Raw genomic sequence first — 26118 nt, forward strand, 5'->3', positions numbered from 1 at the left:
TGTTTCGAAGGTTGGGAAGGCACCAAAGTGATCGTTTGCTCGGCGTACCTTCCATACGAAGAAAGAGACCCGACAACAGAATTGGCGAGAGTGGTCGAGTATGCACGACGCAACAACGCCGAACTGATTGTCGGGGCCGACGTCAATGCGCACCACACAACTTGGGGAAGCAGTGACGTCAACCACAGAGGTGAGCAACTTCTTAATTTCTTAGACACTAACGGCCTACAGGTACTAAACAGAGGTAATAAGCCAACCTTCGTTACCTCAAACAGGCAGGAAGTTCTAGATATTACTTTCGCTACCGACAACATTGCCAGGCGAATATCAAACTGGCGAGTCAGTGATGAAATTTCGCTATCGGATCACCGACACATAGCATACGACATCTTGACTTGCCTCGAAAAACAACTATATACGTTTAGGGATCCAAAGAAAACAAACTGGACTGTCTATAAAGAGAAACTCAGGAGTAATTTGGAGAATATCCCTAAGCGCATCAGAACCTTGGATGAGCTAGAGTTGGCAGTGAAAGTAACCACGGATGGCATCACTGACGCCTACGAGGCTAGCTGCCCTCTCTCCTTACAACACTCAAACAGGAAAGTGCCTTGGTGGAATTCAAACTTGAACAAACTAAGGCAGAAATCCAGAAGGCTGTTTAACAGGGCTAAAAAAACCCAAGAATGGGAACCCTACAAAGAAGCCCTAACAGATTACAACAGAGAAGTTAGGAAGGCCAAACGAGCATCTTGGAAGAGGTTCTGCGAGGATTTATCTAAAATTCCCCAAGGATCCCGAGTACACAAACTGCTCGCCAAGGACAAACCTAGCCAAATCGGCCTGCTTAAGAGACCAGATGGATCTTTTACAGCCGACGAGGTAGAAAACGTAAGAGTACTGATGGCCCACCACTTTCCAGGGGCTACCTATCAACCAACTGTAGCAACGCCTACACAACGGCCTCTTGACGAGGACTGGCGTAGAGCGGCAAAGATAATCAGACCCCGGGATATAAGGTGCGCCATCAAGACTCTGAAACCCTACAAGTCAAGCGGTCTAGACAACATTTTTCCAGCGCTTCTTCAAAAAGGCCTGGATATCCTAGTACCGCTACTAGTCAAGATATACCGGGTAAGCTTTGCCTGGGGCTATCTTCCAGAGCAATGGACTAGGGCTAAAGTACTATTTATACCTAAGGCAGGCAGAAAGGACTACTCCCTGCCAAGCTCCTTCAGACCCATTAGCCTAACCTCCTTTCTCCTAAAGGTTAATGAGAAAGTCTTGGACAGACACATAAGAGAGCATGGTCTAAGCCTAAAGCCCATTCATAGTTCTCAACACGCCTACTGTAGAGGCAGGTCTACAGAAACGGCCCTTCTACAACTTGTGGATAGAGTCGAGAAGGCGTTACAAGACAAACAGATTGCACTTTGTGCGTTTCTAGACATTGAGGGCGCCTTTGACAATACCCCGACAGACACGCTAGTGAAGGGACTAATTAACAAAAATGTAGACTCCACCACTGTCAAATGGGTAAGGTCAATGCTCTCAAATCGCAAAGCTCTAATCTCCCTCCATGGGACATCACTGGAGCTATACACTACGCGAGGTTGCCCACAAGGTGGCGTTCTTTCGCCACTTCTATGGACACTAGCAGTAGACGAACTACTTAGTAAGCTGGCAGAACTCAGAATTGATGCACTAGGGTACGCAGACGACCTAGTTATTATCGTCAGAGGTTTCTGCCAAAGCTTACTAAGCTCTATACTGCAAAAGGCGCTAAACACCATCTCACAGTGGTGTACAGCCAACAAGCTGTCAGTCAACGCAGGAAAGACTGTTATTGTGCCATTCACGAGGAAACGGACACTTAACAAACTGAAGTCTCCCACCTTGAACGGCTCTACTTTGGAATTCTCAGCTGAGGTTAAGTATCTGGGAGTCACATTCGACCAGAAACTCACATGGAATTCTCACATCGACAAAGCCGTGAAAAAGGCTAAAACCACCTTGGGTGTATGTCGACGTCTGGTAGGGAGACATTGGGGAATGCGCCCCAAGATCCTCCTATGGCTATTCAAAGCAATTGTGAGACCAACAATCACATACGCCTCCATTGTGTGGTGGAACAAAGCCAACCAGAAAACAACTGCAGACAGACTAAATAGCCTGCAGAGACTTGCCTGTATGTTGGTAACCGGAGCCATGACGTCTTCTCCTGGTGCGGCCATTGAAGCAATGCTAAACCTACCGCCTCTTCCACTGTTCATACAGCAAGAGGCGAAGGCAAGCATGCTGAGGGCAATCGCCCAGGGGGGTTCATGTAACTGGATGTCGCAAACGCTTAGGACCTTAGAGGACTCAGTTCTGCGAGACCACATATTAGGCATGTTACCTGATCAGATGATTCCACAATTAATCTCTGTTAAACACTATATCGTGGAACTACCTTCCAGGGACGACTGGATGAACAACAAAGTCACGTGGAAGGACGGGAGCCTCATGTGGTTCACCGATGGGTCCAAAATGGAAAATGATGTCGGCTGTGGGGTCTATGGAGAACGCCCCAGGTTTAAATCCAGCACAAACCTGGGAAGCTTTACCTCCATATTTCAAGCAGAGGTGTACGCCATCCTGGAATGTGCGGAAACCAATATCCAAAAAGGCTACTTCAATCATAACATATACATTCACTCTGATAGTCAGGCAGCATTGTTGGCTTTAGACGCTGACTTGACGTCGTCTAAGTTAGTCAATAATTGCGTCGAATGCCTGAATTCATTAGGCATGAAAAACAGAGTGATTCTCAGATGGGTCCCAGGGCACGCCGGAATCATAGGCAATGAAATGGCCGATGAGCTCGCAAGAGCTGGGGCTAAAGCAGTCCGATATGGTCCGGAACCCATTTGTGGACTGCCAAAGAGCGCCATCCGACACACCCTGAGTAACCAATGTAAACAAGAAGCACTTAAACGCTGGAACAACTCTTCAGGTTTAAACCACTCTAAAGCACTGATAAGGGCATTCAACAGTAGCTACGCGAATGAAGCCCTATCATTGAACAGGAAAAATCTATGCATACTCACTAGGATGCTAACCGGGCACTGTCGCCTAAACAAGCACCTCAGTGTGGTCGGCATCAGAAGCGACAAGGCTTGCAGGTTCTGCCTTGAGGATGATGAAACACCTATTCATCTACTCTGCGACTGCGGCCCACTAATGCATAAGCGTAACACAATCTTTGGCAACTACTTCGTACCACCAGATAGTGTTTGCAACACTCGCGTCAAGGAACTACTGCGGTTCGTAAAGGCGGTAGGGCTTGACGATGAGCTTTAGTATGAGTGGCGAACACAATAGTCCAATTCTGGACGCGGTGTTACTAGGAACCTTTTAGGACCAGGAAATAGCCACCCTCTTCAAATAATAATAATAATAATAATAATAATAATAATATATAATTTTAGAATAAATAAATCACTAATAAGCACCATCTAGTAATTTATTGTAAACTACAAAGGAACCGCGCACATGTCAAGACAGTTCCACAAAATTATAGTATCTAATTCTTTTAGAAGCGAATAGATGGCGGTGAATTTGTGTTTCACGCCATCTAGTAGCATTTTAATAAACTCTTAAGGCAATTATGAAATGATATCATGGAATATACGCGTATACAAATGATTCTGTAATGATGAAGTAATGTTTTTATTTACGAAAAGATGGCGCTGTTTAAGTATTCTGTTTCCATTATAAATTATTAATGCGTGATTTAATTGAGCTACTTATTATAAGAGCTAGTTCGGTGATCTCCGGCTAGCTGAATTAAGTGATCGTCCAATTAACTAAAATATTTTTATTCGCAGATATTAAAATCCCTGCATTCAATCTAAAAAATATAACTAAAAAATTAAAAATAAATAATAGTTTAAAAAAAAAACTAAAAAACACGTTTTATATAAAATTCAACTAAAAAATAGAAAATAAATTTTAATAAATTTAAATTGAAAATAGTGTAAAAAAAATATATTTAATTATAAACAAAAGCGTGGGGTGTAGAAGAATTATGGTAAGTAAAAGGTTAAAATCGGTGATATTAAGTAAAAGGTTAAAATCGGTAAAAGCAATAGAGGCTCAAATAAACGCGTCGCCTTATCTGTATTTACTATGCTCGAACTATAGCAAAAAAGTGCGGACACGGTGGCACCCCTTTTAACATGGGAAAAATAATACTTCTGGCATACAATTAGCTCGGAGGATCCTATATTCGGTAAGGAACCAATTATTTTTTATCATTATATTGTAATTGTGAATAATATTTGTAATTCTTTGTTTCTTAGAGTGCGAAAATCAACACTGTTCATGAAAACTTTATAGATATATTTCTCAATTAAACCTTAAGGCAGTGAGGTTTGCTCTTTTGCAGAGCAAACACTATATCCATGTCAGTAGCATGACCCGACAGTAAAATAACTGATCTAGCTTTAGCAACAGTCTTGTACTCTCTAATCTTTCTAACAATATGGCAATATGTGGCCCCACCGAAGCTTTTTATGTAACGTGATACCCAAGAAGATAGTAGTGGCTCCAATCTCTGGTCATTTATAAGTACGTTGGTTTGTACATCCGCTGTGTTTGGTGTAATGAAATGTAATTTTACTGTTTATGTACAATTTATTCGTCTCAAACCAACGCACTATCTTTGAGAGTGCATTATTTACCTCGTATAAATAAGTGAAGTATAATCAGCAAACAATACAGTCTCATGGCTTTCATCTACCATAAATGGTAAATCGTCAATATATATAAGAAACAAGAAAGGACCGAGAATAGGACCCTACGGAACACCTATTTCTACAGGTTTACCCGAAGACCGCTTGCCGTTTACGTCGACTATCTGAACTCTTTCTCTTAAATATTATTTTAACAGATTAAGGGCTGTATTTGTTACTCAATAATGCTTTAATGTTAGGAGTACGGTTACATGGTGGACGTAGTCAAATGTTTGGAGAAAATCACAAAAAATGCCCAATGCATCCTATGACTCTTCCCAGGCGTCAAAGATGTGTTCAATAAGTCTTATACACACATTAATTGTTGATAAGCCCCTAGTGAAACCAAATTGATTGTTCAATAATTTACAAAAATGCATTTGTAGATGCTGAAGCAAAAGTTTTTCAACAAAGTTGTTAAAAATAGTTTATAGTATTTTTTTATAACTTTATAAGATTTAGTAGGTAAGATCTGTATGGAATTATATATTCTGCATTGTTATACATAATATATTGATAAGACATACACTTCTAAAATCACCAATCGAAAGTAGAGACCTCTTGATAGATTTTAGTATGCCAAGGTTATTCCTGTAGTAACTCACGCGGGTTGTAACACATTATTTCAAGGCAAAAATAAAATAAAACAACTTTATTATAATTTAAATATTTACTACACATAATATATTTGAAAGTTATCAATACTTATAAAACAAAATAATTATATTTGTTCCGTTTATCACGGATTTTACATTATAATTTAAATTAGGATTTATTTTTTTTATATTGTCATAAATAGAAATACAAAACAGGAATCTTACTAATATCTTCACTTTCTCATGCGTCTATATCTCGTGCGTCCGTGCAGAATGGGATGTCGCTATGCAAACTTAACGGCTGACAGGCTTGCCCTGCATTCCCCGTAATGATAATTTTAATTTAATGTAATCATAGTATTGTAAATATAGTTATAAGATTTGTTTTGTTTGAATAATTATGAATAATAATATTATTTAGACAAGGCGTCATAAAATAATCTATATAATTATTACAGCCATTCATAATTTCGCTGCATCATCTAACATGCTTTATGTAAAACTATTGTGTAATGCCTGTTATTGTTTGGTTTAAGAGTGGCAATAAACGTGCCACTTCTAACTGCAACTTTTTCGTTGTTTTGTTTGACGGTAAAATGTGGGTATCCTATGTTGATCTTTGACCATGGTAAATTAATGATTGGCTAGCACTTCAAACAACTACGACGGATTTCTGTATTAGCTAAGACATGTTATAATACATTACTAATTATATTTATTACAGCATTACAATGACAAACCATCATGACTGAAAACTTATTTATCAGACACAATGGATGCGACTATGATTGGTGATGCCTATGATTCTGAATAATAAATAAATAAAATATTTCTGTGCTATCTATCGAATCCCGTTGATTGTCATCACTTATAACATACAGATTTATGTAAAACACACAGATTTGCCAGTGGGAGGCTCCTTTGCACAGGATGCCGACTAGATTATGGGTACCACAACGGCGCCTATTTGTCGTGAAGCAGTAATGTGTAAATATTACTGTGTTTCGGTCTGAAGGGCGCCGCAGCTAGTAAAATTCCTAAGCAAATGAGACTTAACATCTTATGTCTCAAGGTGACGAGCGCAATTGTAGTGCCACTCAGAATTTTTGGGTTTTACAAGAATCCTAAGCTGCACTGCATTGTAATGGGCAGAGCTTATCAATTGCCATCAGCTGAACTTCCTGCTGGTCTCGTCCCTTATTTTCATAAAAAAAATTAAATTGAGTCCGACATGTCCAAAAATATTACGTTTTGAGCTAAAGTATTTCTTAGGAGGGACGAATTTGCGACAAACGGAATTCAGTTATATTCTAGGCATTAGGTATATCCTCTTTGTATTAGTGGCTCACATCGTATTATTAAACACATTCTCTTTGTCTTTATACATCCAGTCTATGTAGGGTAGAGGCAAGGCTCTTAAGGGAGAAAAGTTGAAAATGTGTTCAGCCTGTGTAGTAAATAACAGTTCAAAAACCTTCCACAATGGCGCTGGTGTAGGTACAGGGTATGGTATGAAGTATGGTGAATGTTGTAAACGTAATGAAGTATGCCGAGCTATAAAACTTATATTATTGTCGATTAAAATAGTTAAACAGTGAAAATTTCAACAACTTACGTTGCACAAAATAAAGTTGTGAATATAACCTGAAGAGTTATTATGAGAAAACGTGTAGCTAGAGTGATTAGTATTATTTTAAATTTGGCACTTCTATTAAGATTTATCTACCCTGATGCTACTGTCACAACACTCTAATTTAATGGACATTTTGACGGATACTTTTTCATATACACAAATGATTCTCCTTGCCTCTACCCTCCATAATCCAGTCTCACAGAAAGTAAACGGATAGACATAGTATTGGCTGCACCCTAATCACTAATTTTACTTACAAGCTGGACAAACTAAAGCTACTTAAGAACTTGATTTTTGATGTTCGCCATTTTGGCGCTGATAGTAGTTGAGCTTCGTGTGCCTACCAACTATAGGCAAATTAAAAATCGTGACCCAGAAAGCTTAATTGTAATTTGCTGTAATAAAGTAAATTATAAATATTTAATAGTAAGCAAAGAAATTTGTAATTTATACATTTTTCCTTTGGTACCGCGATTGCGGTTAGGCTAGGATATCATTGACCCGATGATCATAGTTAAGTCATAAATGTAAAATCATCAGCCGAAAACGAAACACAAATTGGGATTGTACACAACCACTTGGAAGTAAAAACGCTTGTCATGTTTAAGTCTGTAGTAAGTTCTGTAGCAATGTCTTCATTTACGATCTAATACTAAGTATGTACTTATAAATTAAAACAATCACTCCAAAAGCGGTCCAGAGTGTGGTAGAAATGTCGGCTCACTCCCCGTAGAGAATGATTCTCGTCTGCATAAGTCTGTAACAATAATTCGATTAAGTATATGAACATTTATAGCGTTTTTAAAGAATTTGGAAGCGCGTTAATTACATATACGACTTTATACTATAAATATCCCGACTGGGCCAACCACTGTTAGTGACTCTGATACTGAGCTAGAAGTCCCGTTTTTTTCCCACGCTTCTACCTCTCTTCATTTTAGTTGCCAGATCCTCGGAAAGCAGACTTTTGGTTTCGGGACCATAACAGTAAATCCAGCTTTTGTCATCCGAAAGTATGTTTAACACAGCATTTGAGTGACCTCCGTTATATCTTTGGACCATTTCACGGTATCAATCAAAACAACGGAGTTTTTGGGCCTCGGTAAAATTATGACCTCATAATTTTACCGCTTTGTGCATGGTGGATACCTATCCACCATGCACAAAGCTTCCTAACCGCTAAATGTTCATGGAGTATTTTGTGCTATTGACTAAAAGCGGTGCCTAAGTTTCATCGTCAGTATCTGCTGATAGGTCAGTCTATTATATCTATCTCACCGCACAACACAAATTTTATCTTAAGACGTCGCCGTAGAAAGCCGTCCCTCACGCAGATCATTGGTGACATCAGTGCGACCACGTTTAAGGTCATTTAACCTTGCCTTGTTGACTTTAATGACATCGAAAGTCATAAAAACCATTGCACAAAAGTTTTCTCGCAAAATATTTTTACATGTTTGTTATATTATTTAAAGGTGTTACAGTCATAAAAAGTTTCAGTATTACCTTTTGACTTTATATTAAGGAGTCTCATCTTGATAGTATTTCAAAATTCACGTACATTTTTTTATATTTTTCAGAATAGTCAATAGTTTTACGTTTGATTAATTTAAATTAATTTAAATAACGTGTAGGTATAAAAAATATTTGCAAAACTTTAAAACATTTAATGTTTTTTACCGTTGCATTAGAATGAGGCCAAGACTGTCATACAAAGAACACGTACGTACAAGGTCAGAACAACTGAGATTATTGTGCGCTCGCGCATTAAATTATTTATGAAACTTAAAGAAACGAATGAATTGTGGCAAAAAACATTTAGCAACAAGAATTCTCAGTAGAGATAATTTTGATCAAGAGTACATTATTAGGTGTAAATTTAAATATCAACATATATCAAATTATTAATCCTTATATTATAAAGGTATAACAATAAGCACTTCTTCTCAATTTAAACAGATTAAACGTTTTTAGATCGTTATATGTACTTATATGATCACCTGTGTATTATTAGTTATAATTGTAGTTGGTTAATTGCTAATTAATCTAATTTTCTGCCTCATTTATAATATTCCCATTATAGGTCTATCTTAGGTAAAACTAGCATTTAAGTCCATTAGATGTGAATACTTTGTAATTATCTTTCACAATTATTATTTCAGTATCAGCGGAGAAAATATTACTAAGTTGCATCTTTGTGACTATTTTTACCACTCAAACAACTATCGGAAACTTGTTTTGATTAGAAAATCGCTGACTCACGTACCATTTGTTCAAAATCAATATCCGCCCTCTGTAGTTCCTTAGCAAATTGGATGCTGTGTTGAAAATGCACGTTGTCGTCCCCGGTACCATGCACGATGAGGAACTTACGGCCGCGCATCTTGTTTGCCTTCGACATTAGATCCGCTCGTTGATACCCTTCCAGATTTTCTTGGGGCGTATCCATGTATCGTTCCGTATATATTGAGTCTGGAACGAGAACAGACGTTAACTAATGCTTACTTAATGAGTACAGAGGAAAAGAGGCTTTAAGGTCACATTTCCCGTCTAGGAAGAAAAGGATGTTATTCCAGTTTGGTATATTATGATTGATTCTATCTCTTCTACCAGCAGGTGACTTCTCCACAGGAAACTGACTAAGTGGGAATCACAGCAGTGCCTCCCTGAGGTAAAAAAATACCTAAGTAATATAGAAGCATATTTTTTTCGGTTTGAAAGCGCTTTCTAGGCAAAATAATTTATATGAGACCTAAAATCTTATGTCTCAAAGTGCAGTAATGAAATCCAGAATGTAAGCAAAGACTAATAACGTTTACCATAGTAAAGCCAGGATGTAACTGGGGCCACAGCAGCGCCACAAGCGAGAAGTTTCTGATCGTCTTGCACCAACATCATAGTGGTCGCATAGCCTCCATAGCTCCAACCCCAGACTCCAACTCGATTAGGGTCAATGAAGGAGTACGTTTTTAGTAAATGGCTGAAACATTGAAAGAACAGTTAACATATTTTTTTCTGTACAATACGGTGACACACGAGTTTAAAGTTCATCGTTCAACACAAGAACTGTCATCAGCCTTTGAGAAAGTATTAAGGCTTAAAGGTGTATTATTATATTATAGTAGAAACAGTGCTATTTCATGTTGCAAATAAGTTACTTCCAAAATTTGATTGTATGTGTACCTACGTTTGGATGAATGCATCACATGCAGATTGTGAAGTCAATAGTGGGTATATAAATCAGGGTATATATATAGTTCATTAATGTCTCTTAGTAACACCAAGTAACTAATATTTAAATCTGAATATGAATACAGTATCACTCACACAAAAAAGCACGTATACTTTTATTTTAGAAAAAAAGCACAATGACAACTCTTCCACTGGTGTTGCAATACAATCAGTAAGTTACGGACGTTTATCCTCATCCTTCATATAAAAAAAAATACCAATGATCAGGAAATTTTCCAGTGATTATAATTAAATAAACGAAATTGTTTAAATTTTATATTAATTTCTTAAAACAAATGTCTTAACATACCTAATAGTCTCAAGAGTGTCTGTTATCTCCGCAGTTCCCAGTGCTTTATTTAGAGCATGCATTGACTCAACACCCATTACACCAGAGCCTCGTACATCAATGGACGCTACTATGAAACTGCGATTTCCAGAAAGATACTTGTTATAATATTCTGCAAGAATAAAATGTAAACATATAATGTCATTGTGGTATACACTATGGCTGAAATTTAAAATTTAAAAATTGCTCTCGACTCTATAGCCCTCTTTAGTTGAAGAACATCGGAGCTAAATTGAAAAGTCTCCTATCAGGATGGCCCTGCTAAATATATATAGTATGAAGGTGGAATGTGATACTATATGCTACACTGCCAAATGCAATCTGGCAAAGAAGTGTTCTTGAAAGGTTCTCAATTAATAGTTTCACATTCACCACTAAACTAGTAAAAGAACGATCAATGGCATATTACGGTCAGTATCACTTGTTTACTTCAAAATCTACTCTAGCCACGCTCTTTTGATACCTCTGGTATTTCTTTTTTTTTTATATGAGAAGGGGCAAATGGGCAAGAGGCCCACGGGATGGGGAGAGGTGAGGCAACCGCCCATGGACATCCGCAACAACAGGTGTGTCAAGAAATGCATTGCCGGCCTTTAAGGTGGGAGAATGCTTTTTTCTTGAAGGTCCCTAAGTCGTATCTGTTCGGGAAGACCGCTGCCGGTAGTTGATTCCACAAAGTGGCTGTGCGAGGCAAGAAATTTCGACCAAACGCGCGGTTGTAGAATGCCAGACGTCCACGTGATGCGGATGGTACTTTGCACGTACTGTCCGATGGTGGAATTTCAAAGGAGCATGGCCTCTTCCAAAAAAACTGGCAATGCTAAAAACATGTTTAATGTCGATGCAGTGATCAAAGTTAGCCAAAACTCTTGTTTTTCGCATAAATCTCTATTTGGCATATGATGTATATTGATATTTTTTCTAAAAAAATATAACCTAGAAATCTACCGGGAGAATTTCATATGACGTGATTGTTAATGACTTTGTAGAAATAAAGAAATTTTGAATTTGAATTTTTTAATATAGAACATTATTTTTATTATTTATTTATTACCCGTTATATGAATTTCTCTTACTAGCACACGACATACCTAAATCATAATTATCCTTCACCCTAGTTGTCCCAGGACCAGAGTATACTCTTACAATCATGGGATATTTTCTGCCATCTTCCATCACAGGCGGTAATTGTAGTTTGATATGTGCTTGAACACCGTCTAGTATCGGCATTTTATTGTACAATACCATTGGCAGTTTGTATTCGTTCAATTTCTCAACCAGTCTTGCATTATCTGTCAATAGTCTGAATCCATTGTTCTGTAAAATAGTAATAATAATTAATCTTAATAATCTTTAACACTTCCATAACTGTCTATTGTTAGGCAAGTACTTCATAAGTCTGCATGCTAAGTCTCATCATTAAGAATAATTTGTTTCTTTTGTGTCGGTTACGTTACGTTAATTATGTTGTTATGTATGGCTAAGAGAGTGCAATTGCTGAAATGAAGTTAAATTATAAATCATAGCTAGCATTAATCATAGCTATTCTTAAACTTCATTAAAAATTATTAAACAAATTCTCATTATTTATTAAGTTATCCCAAAGACCGAGTGCTATACAGATTACAAGGTTTACGATAAATAATTAATTTTAAAATACATACACAAAATAAATTTTAGAATCAGTGAAATAAGCTTAATTAAATATGTGGACATAATATTTACCTCAGCCACATAAAAGTACGATACAGGTGGTACATTAAAAGCACTGCAAGCTAAAACACCGAAGCTACCACCCGGAGAAAACATTCCTTCAACAGTATGACAAGCTGCTTGAGCACACGTCATACAAAATATTGTGCCGTTATAAACTGACCATAACTGACGCTGCCAAGGTTCTAGTCCAGGAGATGCAATGAAGAATACTTTATCTTTATCTAAATCCCACCCCAAAATATCTGTAACTGTTGAATTTCCAGGCGTCAAATCAATAGTTTCTAATGTATTAAAGTCAAACAATGTAACATGCATGTATCTCTGGTTCTCGTATAGTTGTGGTTGAATCTCAATCATTCTAGTGCCATTGCTATCGAATAGGGGCTCGCGAATGTCAATCCAGCCATTTGGTTCGGATTGTTCCTTTAAAACTTTGCAAGCATTATTTTTTAAATCACAGTTCATTAGTACACTGATACTTTGTCTTCTATTCAACCAGAGAACAATGACATTATTGTCGCTAGCCCAATTCACTCGTCCTAAAATGTAGTCATTGCCTACAACGTCCACGGGAGCTTTAATATACATTGGTTCACCATCCAATTCTTTTAGTTTAAAAACTCGAAGCTCTACGTTGGGATTTCTCCGACCTGCCTGACAAAGAAAACATTGCATGTGATACATTAAAGAGTCACTTTTAAATGAAAATAATAATGATTCAAGAGGTGTTTCATGTAGCACAAACCTTGGGATATTTGAAGGTGATCATTTCAGGATATTGGTTATCAAAGTCGTTTGGATCTCCATAGTAGGGAAAAACAGCCGACTCAACCAACGTATCATTAAATGAAGCCACAGCTAAGTATGATCCGTTCTTGGAGAACCACATTGCCTCTGCAGCATTAAATATTTCCTCTGCAAATAAATAGTTTTTGTTAACAATTAAGCATCACTAATTTATTATGTTACATTATTTAATACTGGTAAATGATTTGGAAATAAACAAAGGCCAATCTAAAATAAACGACAAAATTTTAGTACTGCACTGAAATAATATTGTCATTTTAAAGTGGGATGTGGTAATATGTCACTTCTGGGATAATTAATTATTATCCCAGAAGTAAATGATTAATTAACCAATTGTAACCAAAATTTCATTTGTATAATAATGACTTTTTTGAGGTTAAAGTTAGAAAGAGGGGCAAGACTTTCACTTAATGATGTAATAGAACTAGACCACTGCAATGCATGCAGTTCAGGATTTTTGAAATTTTGTGCGCCATCGCGATTCACATTGCGAAGTTCTCGTGATTAGTCTCGCTAGAAATCTGTACTAATATTATAAAGCTGCAGTGTTTGTTTGTTTGTTTGTTTGTTTGAACGCGCTAATCTACTGGTCCGATTTGAATGATTCTTTCAGTGTTGGGTAGTCCATTTATCGAGGAAGGCTATGTTTTTTTTTTCAAAATTAGGGATCCGTAATAAAATTGCTATTTTGTAACACAAGGTGTAAAATCGAAAACCTATTTTTGAGTGCGCTGCAAAAACTATTGACAATAGAACAAAATGATGTACAGGCTATAATATAGGCAATATTTTATTACTTATAAAACTATCGCGTGAATTATACTTTATATGGCAAAACAACGTTTGCCGCGTCAGCTAGTAATGCATAAAATGTAATGCTAGCTTGCACTCTGCTAGATGGCAGGTGAGCAGAAATGGGCGGGGTTGCCTATTGAGCTTGCATCATCTGCAAATAATATTCCCACCGTATTTAATTAATGCAAGGTTCATATATGTCACACTTAGTCTTACCACAGGTCTCACATTATCCATTAATAGATCAGATGAATACTTTTGCCACAAAATATGATTCGTTGCATAATATTTTCACCTTCATATATCCAATCAGCTACACCATAGTACACTTTTCCAGGTATTCCATCAGTTGTTAACGGTATCACCACATCTGTGTCATTCGCGTTTGGAACATAAAATACATTGTTATTCTGAACATAGGCTATTGAGTGTCCGTTGTCCCACATGACCACTTGTAATAGCCCTTCACCTATTTTTCCAATTGATCTGAAAGTCATGGGTCTTTCATAGTAAATAATCAACACGGGAATCTTACAGTTTTGGTCAATCTATCTTACGAGTATTCAACAGTAAGTGTAAGTATGTACGAGTTTGTGTATACGAGTAGTTCATGTCATCTATGTCTTTTTGATTTAGATGCACCACCGAAAGAAGGAAAAACGTTAATTTCTCATAAGATAAATTATTTTAAAACCGTGGCTAAACGTCGTGCATGTTGAGTGGGACATGTTCATAAAATGAAAACTACTGAACCAAACAATGTAAAATTATTATGGGACCAACCGGCATCTTTTCCGCATTGAACTAAAGAAGAATTACGTAAATCAGATCATAAACCTCAGCGTAATCGGTGTACACATATAAAAATAATACCGATTGAATTGAGAACCTCCTACGTTTTGAAGTCGGTTAAAAATAATTGGGGCATGGCTGGATTAAGGTGTCAGGTGTTACTAAGCAAATCCATCGTAATGACGCGAAGCTGCGATATTAACAATCTTTATCCAAATAAGTCATGGATATAAAGTCAGTTCGATCAATTTGAAACAGTCTTAACGCATTAACTTTTCGAATAATATTGATTTAATTTTCACAACAACTTTTATGATGACAATTTATCGACTCAATAGATATTCAAAATTAGTTGCGTAATTGTATAGTAAAAATATCCTAATAAGCGTTAAGCTAATCAATATTATACTAAATTTAATGGTTTAATAATTTTATGAAAACAGTGAGAAATAGTAATTACCATATTTTTCTTTTATAAAATTTCCATGAAGGATTAATTCTACCAAATCCAATTGATTTGCAACACACACCATGGTTTCATGAAATGTAATGTATAAATACTATGTTAATGAGTATTTCGTGACTGTTGCAATACTTACTTGCTTTCGAGGTTATACACCGAATATTTCGACAACACTGAGTATCGATACACCTGTAACATAATTAGATTCATATCTCTTGTAAATAAAGAGAAACAAAATATTATTTTTCAAAATATTACTTTTTTGTACATTCAAAATCCTGCCTTTCAAGACACGGAAGTATTTCTATAAATGCAGGTTTTGGAACGAAGTTCCTTACGGCAGGCTTGGAGGGGATAGGGATTTTGCTGCGCGACCGAACTGAAAAAAATGTGATAGTAAAACCGTAAGAAAAAATCCGTGGAAAAGTGCGTGGAATAAAACCGTTAAATGAGACGTGCGCAGCCGCGACAGTCGCATACACAAGCGAGTAGTGTATATATTATCAATATTATTATATTAATATATGACAACGATTATAGCAATTTTAGAACGATTTTTTTTGCAGTTTGTGTCGATTCTACATCAGCCGAAGGAACTTCGTTCCTACCTGGTGTCCCACGACACCACATCATTATTATATCATACACTTACAATATACTACGGTGCAACAGAGAAGAACATCTAAAACGGAGCAAGATGGAAAAGGAAAGCGAATCTATTGTTCCTGTTACTGACTTTCATTGACAAGCTCCTTATTATTTTCAATATTAAACCACAAACTACACATTGTGAAATAAAAATTGGTCACAAAGCATTAAAGCTGTCCTGTCGTCTATACGCTGATATATTCTTAGTCTACGTTTTATAAAAATAACTCTGTTACAGTGATAGTGCTTATTGTTTGTCAATGTCAAAGCGAACAATGAATAATAATTTCAGTAAAGTAATTACAATTTCAACGAGACTTAAAGAGTCTCTACACTTGTTAATTTTGCTGCATCAAGTAATAATTATATTTCCAGATTATAAAAAGGTTTAGTACTTATTTAAGTATAAAAGCAATTATATGTCTACAAGTTATACAATTGCTGAACAATGAAAGTCCAATGCTTACGCAGTGAACGAATACGAAATCAATCTGAGTAAGATAGACATTCATGTTTCGATATAAAATGCGATATAGCTGAAAGTATCTAGGATCTTGTTACTGGGTGATTTAGTACTTTCTGAAAATATGTCGTCTTATTTAAAAAGATGATGAAATTGTTTCAACTAAAAATCTACCTATATATACTATGATAAAAATGTAGAGTTGACATTTTTATACATTTGATATTTTTTTAAACCGTTTGGAAGCGATAAAGGTAGCTGAATACAAAAGTTTCAATAAAAAGAGACGTCCGTGTTTTGCCTTCAGCGTAGCCTGAAGCAACATTTACACCGGATTTGATCAGGGCACGGAGAAAAACGTTGTGTTTTTTGTTTGCATGGTTTACATAAAAATAGGTATTCATACAATTGCATGCTAATTTACGTTAACGAAGTCACAAATTCAACTAAAAGTAAACTTATTTGTCGACGGCGATCTTATTAAAATCTACTTCATTATTTATAATAATTGCAAATTCCTTTATAGATGTTACTTATACAATTCGACAAAGTAACTCAGTTTATTGTTTTACATTTTATATTAATTTATTCGTTCCGTTTTTATTCAATAAGTGCCGGAAAATTTACAATAATCAAGCAATCAATGTATTTCAATCGTTACCTTCTTACGCTCCGTTACTAAAAGCACATACTTTTGATCGTTTGAAAATGAAGACACTCCGTATTTGGCTAATTTTGCCTGCAAATAAAGTATTTCATTTAGTTAGATACAATTATTTAAGCAAACAAACACATTGTGTCATATTTTTCTCACCATATCTGCTTCATCCAGTAATTGGGTAGCAATGTCAGTTTTGGCGTTAATTTTGTGTATAGCACGAGGATCAGCTATAATATACTCCGAATCTGAAATATATGCAATTTTGACATGTTTTATTTCATTCTTGCAAGCCTGTTGTTTGAGCGTTAGAAGAGTGATTATTTCAAATTCGACAACATACCTACTGATTTGATGAAGGTTTTTCGGAGGTCTGAGAACGTCTTGCAGACAACAATATAAATGTACTACTAGATATTTTTGATGGAAATAAAAACATCATTATAATTTACAGAACCGGCGAAACTTCATTTAGGCTTCTAACAATGATAAATAAAAGAGGCAAATATAAAAATGCTAACTGTACTCGTAAAGTCTTTAAATTTTGTCAGTCTTCAAAATAACATTTTATGCTTTGAATTTAGTATGTAGTGGGTTTTGTAATAAAGATAAAGACAATGTGTAAAAATTTAAATATTTTTTCATTCTTGTTGCAGATTTTCTGCCGAATTTCTGCTTAAAGTGGCACATGGAAGAACGGTTGAAGCATGTACAGAATTGTTATATGACAAGTCCCACGTTTCAAAAGTTCAAGAATTAAAACCTAAAATAAATATAAATTTCGTAGCTAATCATTACTTGTAAATTCTCTTTTATAAATATGCTTACTGGCTGACATCTTAAAATAAAATAGAGTAGTTAACTGTGCAGAACTGCTAGAGCACATTGGCTTACGAACCACTGTCAGCTCCCAAAGGCGGGGCAACCTACTTGAAATACAATCAGCAAAATGTAATTATAGACAGAACAGTTTTCTTATAAGAGCGTGCAAACTTTATAATGAAATTAATAGTGAATACGATCTTGACTTATTCAAGACGACACCATTTCAATTTAGAAGTCAAGTAAATAAAAACTTTTTTTTATATAAAGCAAGGTAGGTTATATAATATTATATTTAATGTAGGTAAACGACTATACACAATAAATGGTTATTATTTGTGAAAAGTTGTAAATAGCTATCTGCTGTATAATAAATTAATTTTTAATATGTATCTAGCTGTAAGTTTTCTAAAGTTGTAAAATAAAATAAATAAAATGTTGGATTTGGAAAAAAACAAATCATACGGTTTTATTTAATTTTTCAACTTTCTCAAAGTATGTGGTGAGTTGAAATATGTAGAAAGTTCAGTTTCTGTTCCTTATTAAGTTACTACTATAATTAGTATTATATAGTAAGATGACCCGTATAGCCCAGTGGTTAGTAACCCTGCCTAGTAAGCTAGATGTCCCGTGTCCGAATCCCGGTAGGTGCTTTTATATGATGAATATGGATGTTTATTAGTATTTTTTTTATGAAAATAAGGGACGAGACGAACAGGACGTTCAGCTGATGATAATTGATACGCCCTACCCAATACAATGCAGTGCCGTTCAGCATTCTTGAAAAACCTAAAAATTCTGAGCGCCACTACTATTGCGCTCGTCACCTTGAGACATAAAATGTTAAGTCTCATTTGCCTAGTAATTTCATTAGCTACGGCGCCCTTCAGACCGAAACACAGTAATGTTTACACATTACTGATTCACGGCAGAAATAGGTGCCGTTGCGGTACCCATAATCTAGCCGGCATCCTGTGCAAAGCAGCCTCCCACTGGTAGTATTTATGTATGTCTAACTAAGTATATCGTATTAAATATATCGTTATCTTGTACCTATAGTACAGGGTGGTAAAAGTGTGTAAATATTATTATTATACAATAGTATTTTGTGATGAAAAAGTTTTCTGTGTTCTCACTTCCTAGTTAGCGAACAGTACAGCTAAGCCCATAGAATACAGTATGAGTAGAAACTTATTGCTAATATAAATACTAGTAGTAGTGGTAGTATTGTAAATATAGTTATAAGATTTCTTTTGTTTATATAAATAAATATTGTACAATACTAGTTCATATTTTGCTTACCAGATATGAACTGAACAGTTACTCTTTCAGGTGCGAAGTCGGCTTGGAGTGGAACGAGCTCTTCTAATGTGAACGTCTTTTGAATTTTTTGAGGGTTGGCCTTCGAAGTGCAGAGATTCAAAACGATAGCCCATACCAGGGCAGATGATATTCCCACCTGAAAAATATGTGTTGATAAGAAGTATTTTACGTGATTTAACAAAAATTTAATATAGAGTTGTTTTATCTGATTCCTTCTTCCGAATTCCACCTTCGCACGATCGCCACAAATCCGGATATCATCCGAACCATCTGGATGTGTGGCGTTCCTCCACAGTGCGGTTTTCTAGCAACTTTTTTCCACGTACTCCAAAGCTGTGGAATGAGCTTGCTTTTGCAGTGTTTCCAGGACGATACGATATGGGTACCTCTAAAAAAACCGCGATGAAAAGTACACTTTTCAAAGGGTCGTCAACGATCCTGTGATTCCTATGGTGTTGCAAGAGAATGTAGGCGGCGGTGATCACTTGATATCAGGTGATCCGGATGCTCGTTTATCCTCTCTTCCATAAAAAATATTACAATCTATTAATATTATTATTAAATTTTTTAGGGCCTTGTATACTTCATGCTTTAACTTCTTCCCGTTGTTTCCTATAAATGCGAAACTTCCTATTCCAGATTAATTGGGATGAATCAACAATAAATCTAAATATATAATAAAACTAGTGACCTGACAGACGTTGTCCTGAAGACACGTCTTATATTTGAAAAATTGGTCCATACGTTAGGAGGAGATCACTAACATATTTAAGAGAAGAATAGGTCGACTGTATTGAGAATCTAATCCAATCTCAAATTCACTGGAACACTCTAAAAAACCATTAAAATCGGTCCAGCAGTTTAAGAGGAGTTCACTATCAGCACACGTTTAGAAGAATTATATATGTAAAGATATGTAGCAACAAGTAAAACTGTAATTTTAATATTTTTTTATTGAATACTTACTGTGCTGTGTGTGTGTGATAATTGATTTTTAATCTGTTTGTAAAGACAAAAACTATTACCTATCTATGGTGGTGGAAACCTCTTTATTAAATTAATATTTGCGATATAATTTACTCGTTGCATATGAGAGGAGTGGTGACACCATTTCAACATATTGTATTGTTCAACAAACAATGCACCTTATTTATCTTCGTGATTTGTTTTTATTGCTTTAGCGAGTTGTTTTTTAGTTTTTATGCTGACGTGGAGATAACAATGACATTCTTTAATTTGAAAGTGAAATTTAGTGAGAGGTTTTGTACGGAATGTAATAATTAAATGGCATAATACAGCTGAGTAGGGATAAATACTTGAATTATTGATTATTGCCGTTTCGTAATGAAAGCTTCGAGTTCGGGTTACAGATTAATCATAGGAAAACCAAGATGTTGATTGTTGACCGCAGAAACAATAATTCACCGGCAGGAACAATAATTCACCAGCAGTAACAATAATTCACCAACAGTAAGAATAATTCACCAGCAGTAACAATAATTCACCAGCAGTAACAGTAATTCACCAACAGTAACAATAATTCACCAGCAGTAACAATAATTCACCAGCAGTAACAATAATTCACCAGCAGTAACAATAATTCACCAGCAGTAACAATCATTCACCAGCAGTAACAATCATTCACCAGCAGTAACAATCATTCTCCAGCAGTAACAATCATTCACCAGCAGTCACTCATAATGCGAACGCAAAGTAGTCCAATCTTTAGTATATCTTGGAAAATTAATCTTGATTATAGGTGGTTGACGAAATAAAGACACGCTATTGTAAGGACTTCGGAAGATAAATAGACCATATAATATGAAGAAGGTTAATCTTACCCATATTTTTGTATGCATCCAAAACGTGGACATTGCGAGAGGTTGAAAAGAGGAAGATAGACGCTTTGGAGTTTTGGTACTGGAAAAGGTGCTTCGAAACATCAATCTAGTATTCTCGCATTATTTGGACACATATCGAGTTGAGGCAGCCTGTCCATAGAAAGACGTGGTCTATAAAGCGCTCCCTATATTGAGTCTCCTCGAATGACCTCTGACAGAGAGAGATGGCGAAAAATTTTGAGATTACATCTGCATCTATTGATACTTCTTGACAACCACAACCGGTTTATCAAGAGCGTATTAACGGAGAAGAAGAAGAATATTTATTTAGTTGACCGAAGTATTTTCTCTATTTATCTATACATTTCCGATATTGCAAGAAAAGTTTATTTTTACCTTTACGGTAGAACTCTGCCAATAAATTCTATGAAGACTTTTTTGTATTTTGAAACCATGTAAGAGATGTAAAGACGAAAAGAAAGAGAGAGTTGGGGTCAAGTCTGCCAAGTTCGGTGGATGTCGGAGGGTTTCTTAATATAGGTCCTGTAGATTTAAAGCGCTTTCTCAAGTCGTGTGAGTTCGTTCAGAATAATAGACATCTGCTGTAATTGCTTGACCGGATCTGAGAAAGCTGTAGTGGATTAAACCATGAAGTGACCACAAAACGGTTACTATCCCTTTTCTATATGGTATAGCTTAGCTTTAGTGCATTGTTGCGCCGTTTTACCTGTAGTTAGACATACTTTTGCGATTATCCCTTCATTCCGAAGCCGGTTACTCAAGATTTTTTTTGATGAAATCAAATTTCTAATTCTTAGGTAGGTAGTGATTTAGATCGACTTCCATCAACGCATTTAATTCATCATTATTAACTTTAGTAACATCTTCCTTGGGTTTCATTTATTAGTCGAAGTTTCCTTTACATAGTTTACCGACGTTAAATTTTCTACACAAGCAATTCATTTCATTAGCCGATCCTCTCCAAATGCATCAGTGATTTTGCTTGCTGTTTCTGTTGCGTTAGTTTCACGCCGGATTTTAAAGAAAAATATATAACAATTGAAGTCATACAATTCAATGTTGTTAATTTTAAATATAGAATATTGTAACTGTCATGTAAAATTTTAACTCTGTAATTTCGAACCAAGGAAGTTTTATTCAAATTCCAAAGTAGCTGATACACCAATACGGCAATTTCATACTTAAGCTCCTATCATACAAAAGGAGTAGTTTGAGTAGCAGGTTTTATTATATTTCGAGTAGGACTACAATGAGCAACTCAGTCTTAAAATGGATAAAAGCCAACATTCATACTTAATATTTTGTACATTACAACCTCAGATTTTAAGACAATGCTTTCTCGAAGATATGTATCAAGTAACCCTTTAAGTATTAAAATAAACTCGTGTGACCATCAAGTAAGCTGCATGCTGATAAATTGATGGCCTTTGTAATAAAGATATTCTCAGCTTTATCGAGCACTATAGCCAGTCACAGCTGGATAATAACTGTCGGCTAGGCTAAGCGAGTCGACCGTAACGAATGAGGCTACAGCATTGAAAATTGATTTGTAAGTGTTGATTTTTTTCCTTAGACCAAATGGACACCAGTTACTCACCTGGTGTCCAAAAAAGCTGTAAATATTTAGTTGGTAGCGGCGACTGGTTGCGCGACCATGGTGTACCGGTGTAATATGTTCCTTCTTTATAGAAGAAGACTTTCATCTGTCAGGATCCACTCGGAACTCTTGATAAAACACTCTAAACTTGATTTAACCTTAAATTAGTCTCTTTTTGGTATAAGATTTAATTTCACTAGTTACTTCTTTAGGAAATAAACCAGGAAAAGCACAAGAGCGTACTTTACGGATGGTGTACGCGTTTTTTTTTGAAGATACCCATGTCGTTTCGTCCCGTAAACACCGCACAAGGAAGGCCATTCCACAGCTTTGTAGTACATGGAAGAAAGTTCTTTGAAAACCGCACTGTGAAGGAATTTGTGGCGTGTCGTGCGAAGGTGGAATTCTGCGGCAGGAATTAGGTAAAACAGCTCTTTGAAACACTCCCGAAATACAGTTAAAGAAACTTATTGAAGCGACGTCTCTACGCAACGCCAAATAATCCAGCCGTTCACAGAGCACTGGGTCCCCGACAATTCGAGGTGCTCTGCGTTGCACGCGGTCAAATGAATCGAGCTGAAACTATGTTGCGCCAGGTCAGAGATGACAGTAATACTTCATATAATGAGCTTGCACAATGAATAGTAATAATCATAATAAGTTTTCACCAATGATTCATAGGGGTAATTCCTATAAGGGAGTAATTTGTAAGCATGAGACGAGGCCGAGGTTCGCGATACATCCAAGTACGGAAACCATACTTTCTCCTGAGTGATATAATACTACACCTGCGTCGGATTTTAAATTTACAAACAGAACGCAGTGATTTTTTTATTGTCAACCGGTTGGACACAATTTGTAAATAACCAGTATCATTGATCACCTGATCACCCAATATTAAATGATTTTCGAAAAATAAACTATAGTAGTTTTTTATGTTCAATAAAAAAATGAACAAAAAAACAACAGACTTAAAGTCTGAAAAAAAATAATTACGTATTCTTCAACTAAATAATCAACTTATTTTTAGAGATCTCCTATGAATTAAAATAAAATAAGAAAATTAGACTACCAAAAAATTAATAAAATTATTATGAGAATGTAGTGACAATTATTGTTATCGCCATCTTTCAAATAAAAAAAGAATCTCTTTTTCAGTCCTATTATTTTATAAAATAAATGACACAGGTAAAATCGCTATCCACTGATAGCGATAGATGTTAGAATTACTAATCGGAAAGGCTCCTGTGAGAGTGAAGAAACGTTATAGACTTATTACGTTATACCCCATTATATCTTTATCTATATTACTTGATTTTATTAGTAAATAGATATTATTTTGCAATCAAACTCCTCTAGAACAACAAAAGAAAAGGATTTTTCACTCTTTTATACAGCATAAGAGGACAACAGAACTTTTTGATCATTTGGAGTCACGTGATCACCGCTGCCTACATGAACACTAGAATATTCACATGTTTATTTCCAAAAATCAATGAGAAAATTTTTAACTGTTCAATTTTATATTGTAATCTAAATATTTATTGTCGCATAGACAGACAGTGCGTGCGAGAGAAAACATCTCAGACGGAGATAAAGCCAGATACATACGCTAAGCTAATGTATCGTTACTGTAACCGATGTTGATTGACGAGTCATAAACAGTCAGCCACGCTATCTATCGCATACACTGACAATTAATATGGTCATTAATATAATAACGGGCTGTCAGGTCCTCTATATGCTAGTATGTTCTAAGTATATGTTTAATACCTACTCGTAGTTACTTGGCCAAGTTTTCGTTTATGTATAGAAAAACAATCCTTAATTTTCAATTTCACAATTCAAAAAATGACACTTCCTACTAAACTCCTTGCTTGGACCAAAGAGATATTGACATATTAATTAAATTTTTATTTTTATTTCTCAAATAAAATAATATCAATATAAGTGATGAAAGAATAACGAGGAAATGCCAATAAAAAAGCATGAAAACAACAGATTAAGGTACATAAGGGACTAGTTTTTTTAATATACACAGTAAAATGGCGATTTTATATAACCGTAGAACAATTAATCAGTATTTAAGTATGACAATTATATTAATATATATAATAATTTGATAAAAAAATATAAGGGAGTCATGTATAGATTCTTGCCCCCCTTTTTTCTCAGGCCTGGGGCGTCTTTTTTGATTTTTTTTATCAATAAGTTATTGAAAAATCCAATGTTGGACAAACATTTATAATTGCTGATATTTTTATTTATTCAGTTAAATAAGTTGTTGTTTACTATATTATAACCACCCACGCTCACAATATGTGTTTGCCTCAAAATGTTCACTAATCAATCTTTTAAGTCTCAATCTGTTATATTACTTAATCCATAACTAACACTATGCAAATTGATCGATGAATTACAAAACACACTCACCATTATGCAAAAATATTATCACAAATATCGCGAATCGGAGAACTAAAAACTCAATAAGTTGATCAACAGGTTAACATAACATTGATCGCCCGGCGAACGTGCTGCCTTCACGACGCCCGCATACTGACTGGAATGAATCTTATATTATCTGCATTCTACAGTTAAATCTATCTCAAGACAAATCTTAACACATTAAGCTAAATACAACAAAGTAACATAGTTTATTAAAATTTACATTGCTTTAGCAGCTTCACCTGTATCTTTGTTTATCTCGGAATTATGAGAAATTTTTACCCCCTTCATTTCTTCTGTTTTACTTTAATTTACTATATTTTTATAAGTATATCTTTTTTCATATATAAAGGATCAATCATAATATAATATTTTCATAGCTTTGCTCTTATATCCTCACAAGTAGGTACTTGTGGAGGATATAAGAGAGTGTGGGACGATATCTGTTGCAGGTGCAACACGTTGTAAGAAGAAATCAGAATTTTAATTACTTAGTTTTGATGCTGTTTTGTTTTGCGTATAGCGTAAATTATTGGCAAACCGAAATAATAAATAGATGATATATTAAATTATTTAATATACAGTGAAACCTGGTTAAGTGAGACATCAAGGGACCTGCAATGTCGTTTCACTTATAGAGGTATTCCACTTACCCAGTGTCTCAGATATACAGGTATAAATAAATATCTGTCTCATTTACAGAGGGTTCCATTAATAGAGGTGAGAATACAGGTTATTTCAGTTATACAGGTGCGATCATTAAATAAAATAACGTGTTATGTATGTAAATGAGTTTTAATAAAAAAAATATTATGTACTTAAAGGTAATCATACAAATGTAATCAACAAAAATATTCAAGCACGTTTTTACACGTAATATGTATGTACGAATATGGAAACAGAATGTATCAATTATAATTTGCTTAACCCATGTTAGCAAACACTGTTCAAGTTCAGGATATTCTGATAAACGTACACGTTTTAGTTTTCCTTGTCCTTCAGAACATTGTGATTCAATTTTATGTCTACTCTGAATTATTCTACAAAGAATAGATTTTGGCACATTAAATTCGGCACAAACTTCTTCGCGTGTCTTCCCACTTTCATAAACGGATATTAACTTCAGTTTTTCACGTAATGATA

General features: G+C 35.4%; 1 protein-coding gene across 3 annotated transcripts; it reads right to left on the reverse strand.

The window, feature by feature from the left end:
* Positions 1-5772: 5772 nt before the first annotated feature.
* On the reverse strand, positions 5773-25093 carry LOC126972639 (venom dipeptidyl peptidase 4-like). 3 transcript variants are annotated; one of them, XM_050819509.1, is made up of 13 exons: positions 24964-25093; positions 19051-19207; positions 17083-17174; positions 16930-17007; positions 15294-15346; positions 14198-14388; positions 13046-13215; positions 12310-12954; positions 11676-11901; positions 10546-10696; positions 9824-9984; positions 9271-9476; positions 5773-7761 (listed from the first exon to the last, which is right to left on the reverse strand). In XM_050819509.1, exons 1-13 carry the CDS (start codon positions 24964-24966, stop codon positions 7669-7671), a joined length of 2226 nt encoding a protein of 741 aa, XP_050675466.1. In that variant the 5' UTR covers positions 24967-25093; the 3' UTR covers positions 5773-7668. The 3 variants fall into 3 exon arrangements, with proteins under 3 accessions (XP_050675466.1, XP_050675467.1, XP_050675468.1); XM_050819511.1 differs by lacking the exons at positions 5773-7761; positions 9271-9476; positions 9824-9984; positions 10546-10696; positions 11676-11901 and having other exon boundaries at positions 12785-12950; XM_050819510.1 differs by lacking the exons at positions 14198-14388; positions 15294-15346; positions 16930-17007; ... (1 more) ...; positions 19051-19207; positions 24964-25093 and having other exon boundaries at positions 12310-12950; positions 13046-13187.
* Between the last annotated feature and the right edge of the window lie 1025 nt (positions 25094-26118).

Source organism: Leptidea sinapis, chromosome 27, assembly GCF_905404315.1.
Source record: "Leptidea sinapis chromosome 27, ilLepSina1.1, whole genome shotgun sequence".
Lineage (NCBI taxonomy): Eukaryota > Metazoa > Arthropoda > Insecta > Lepidoptera > Pieridae > Leptidea > Leptidea sinapis.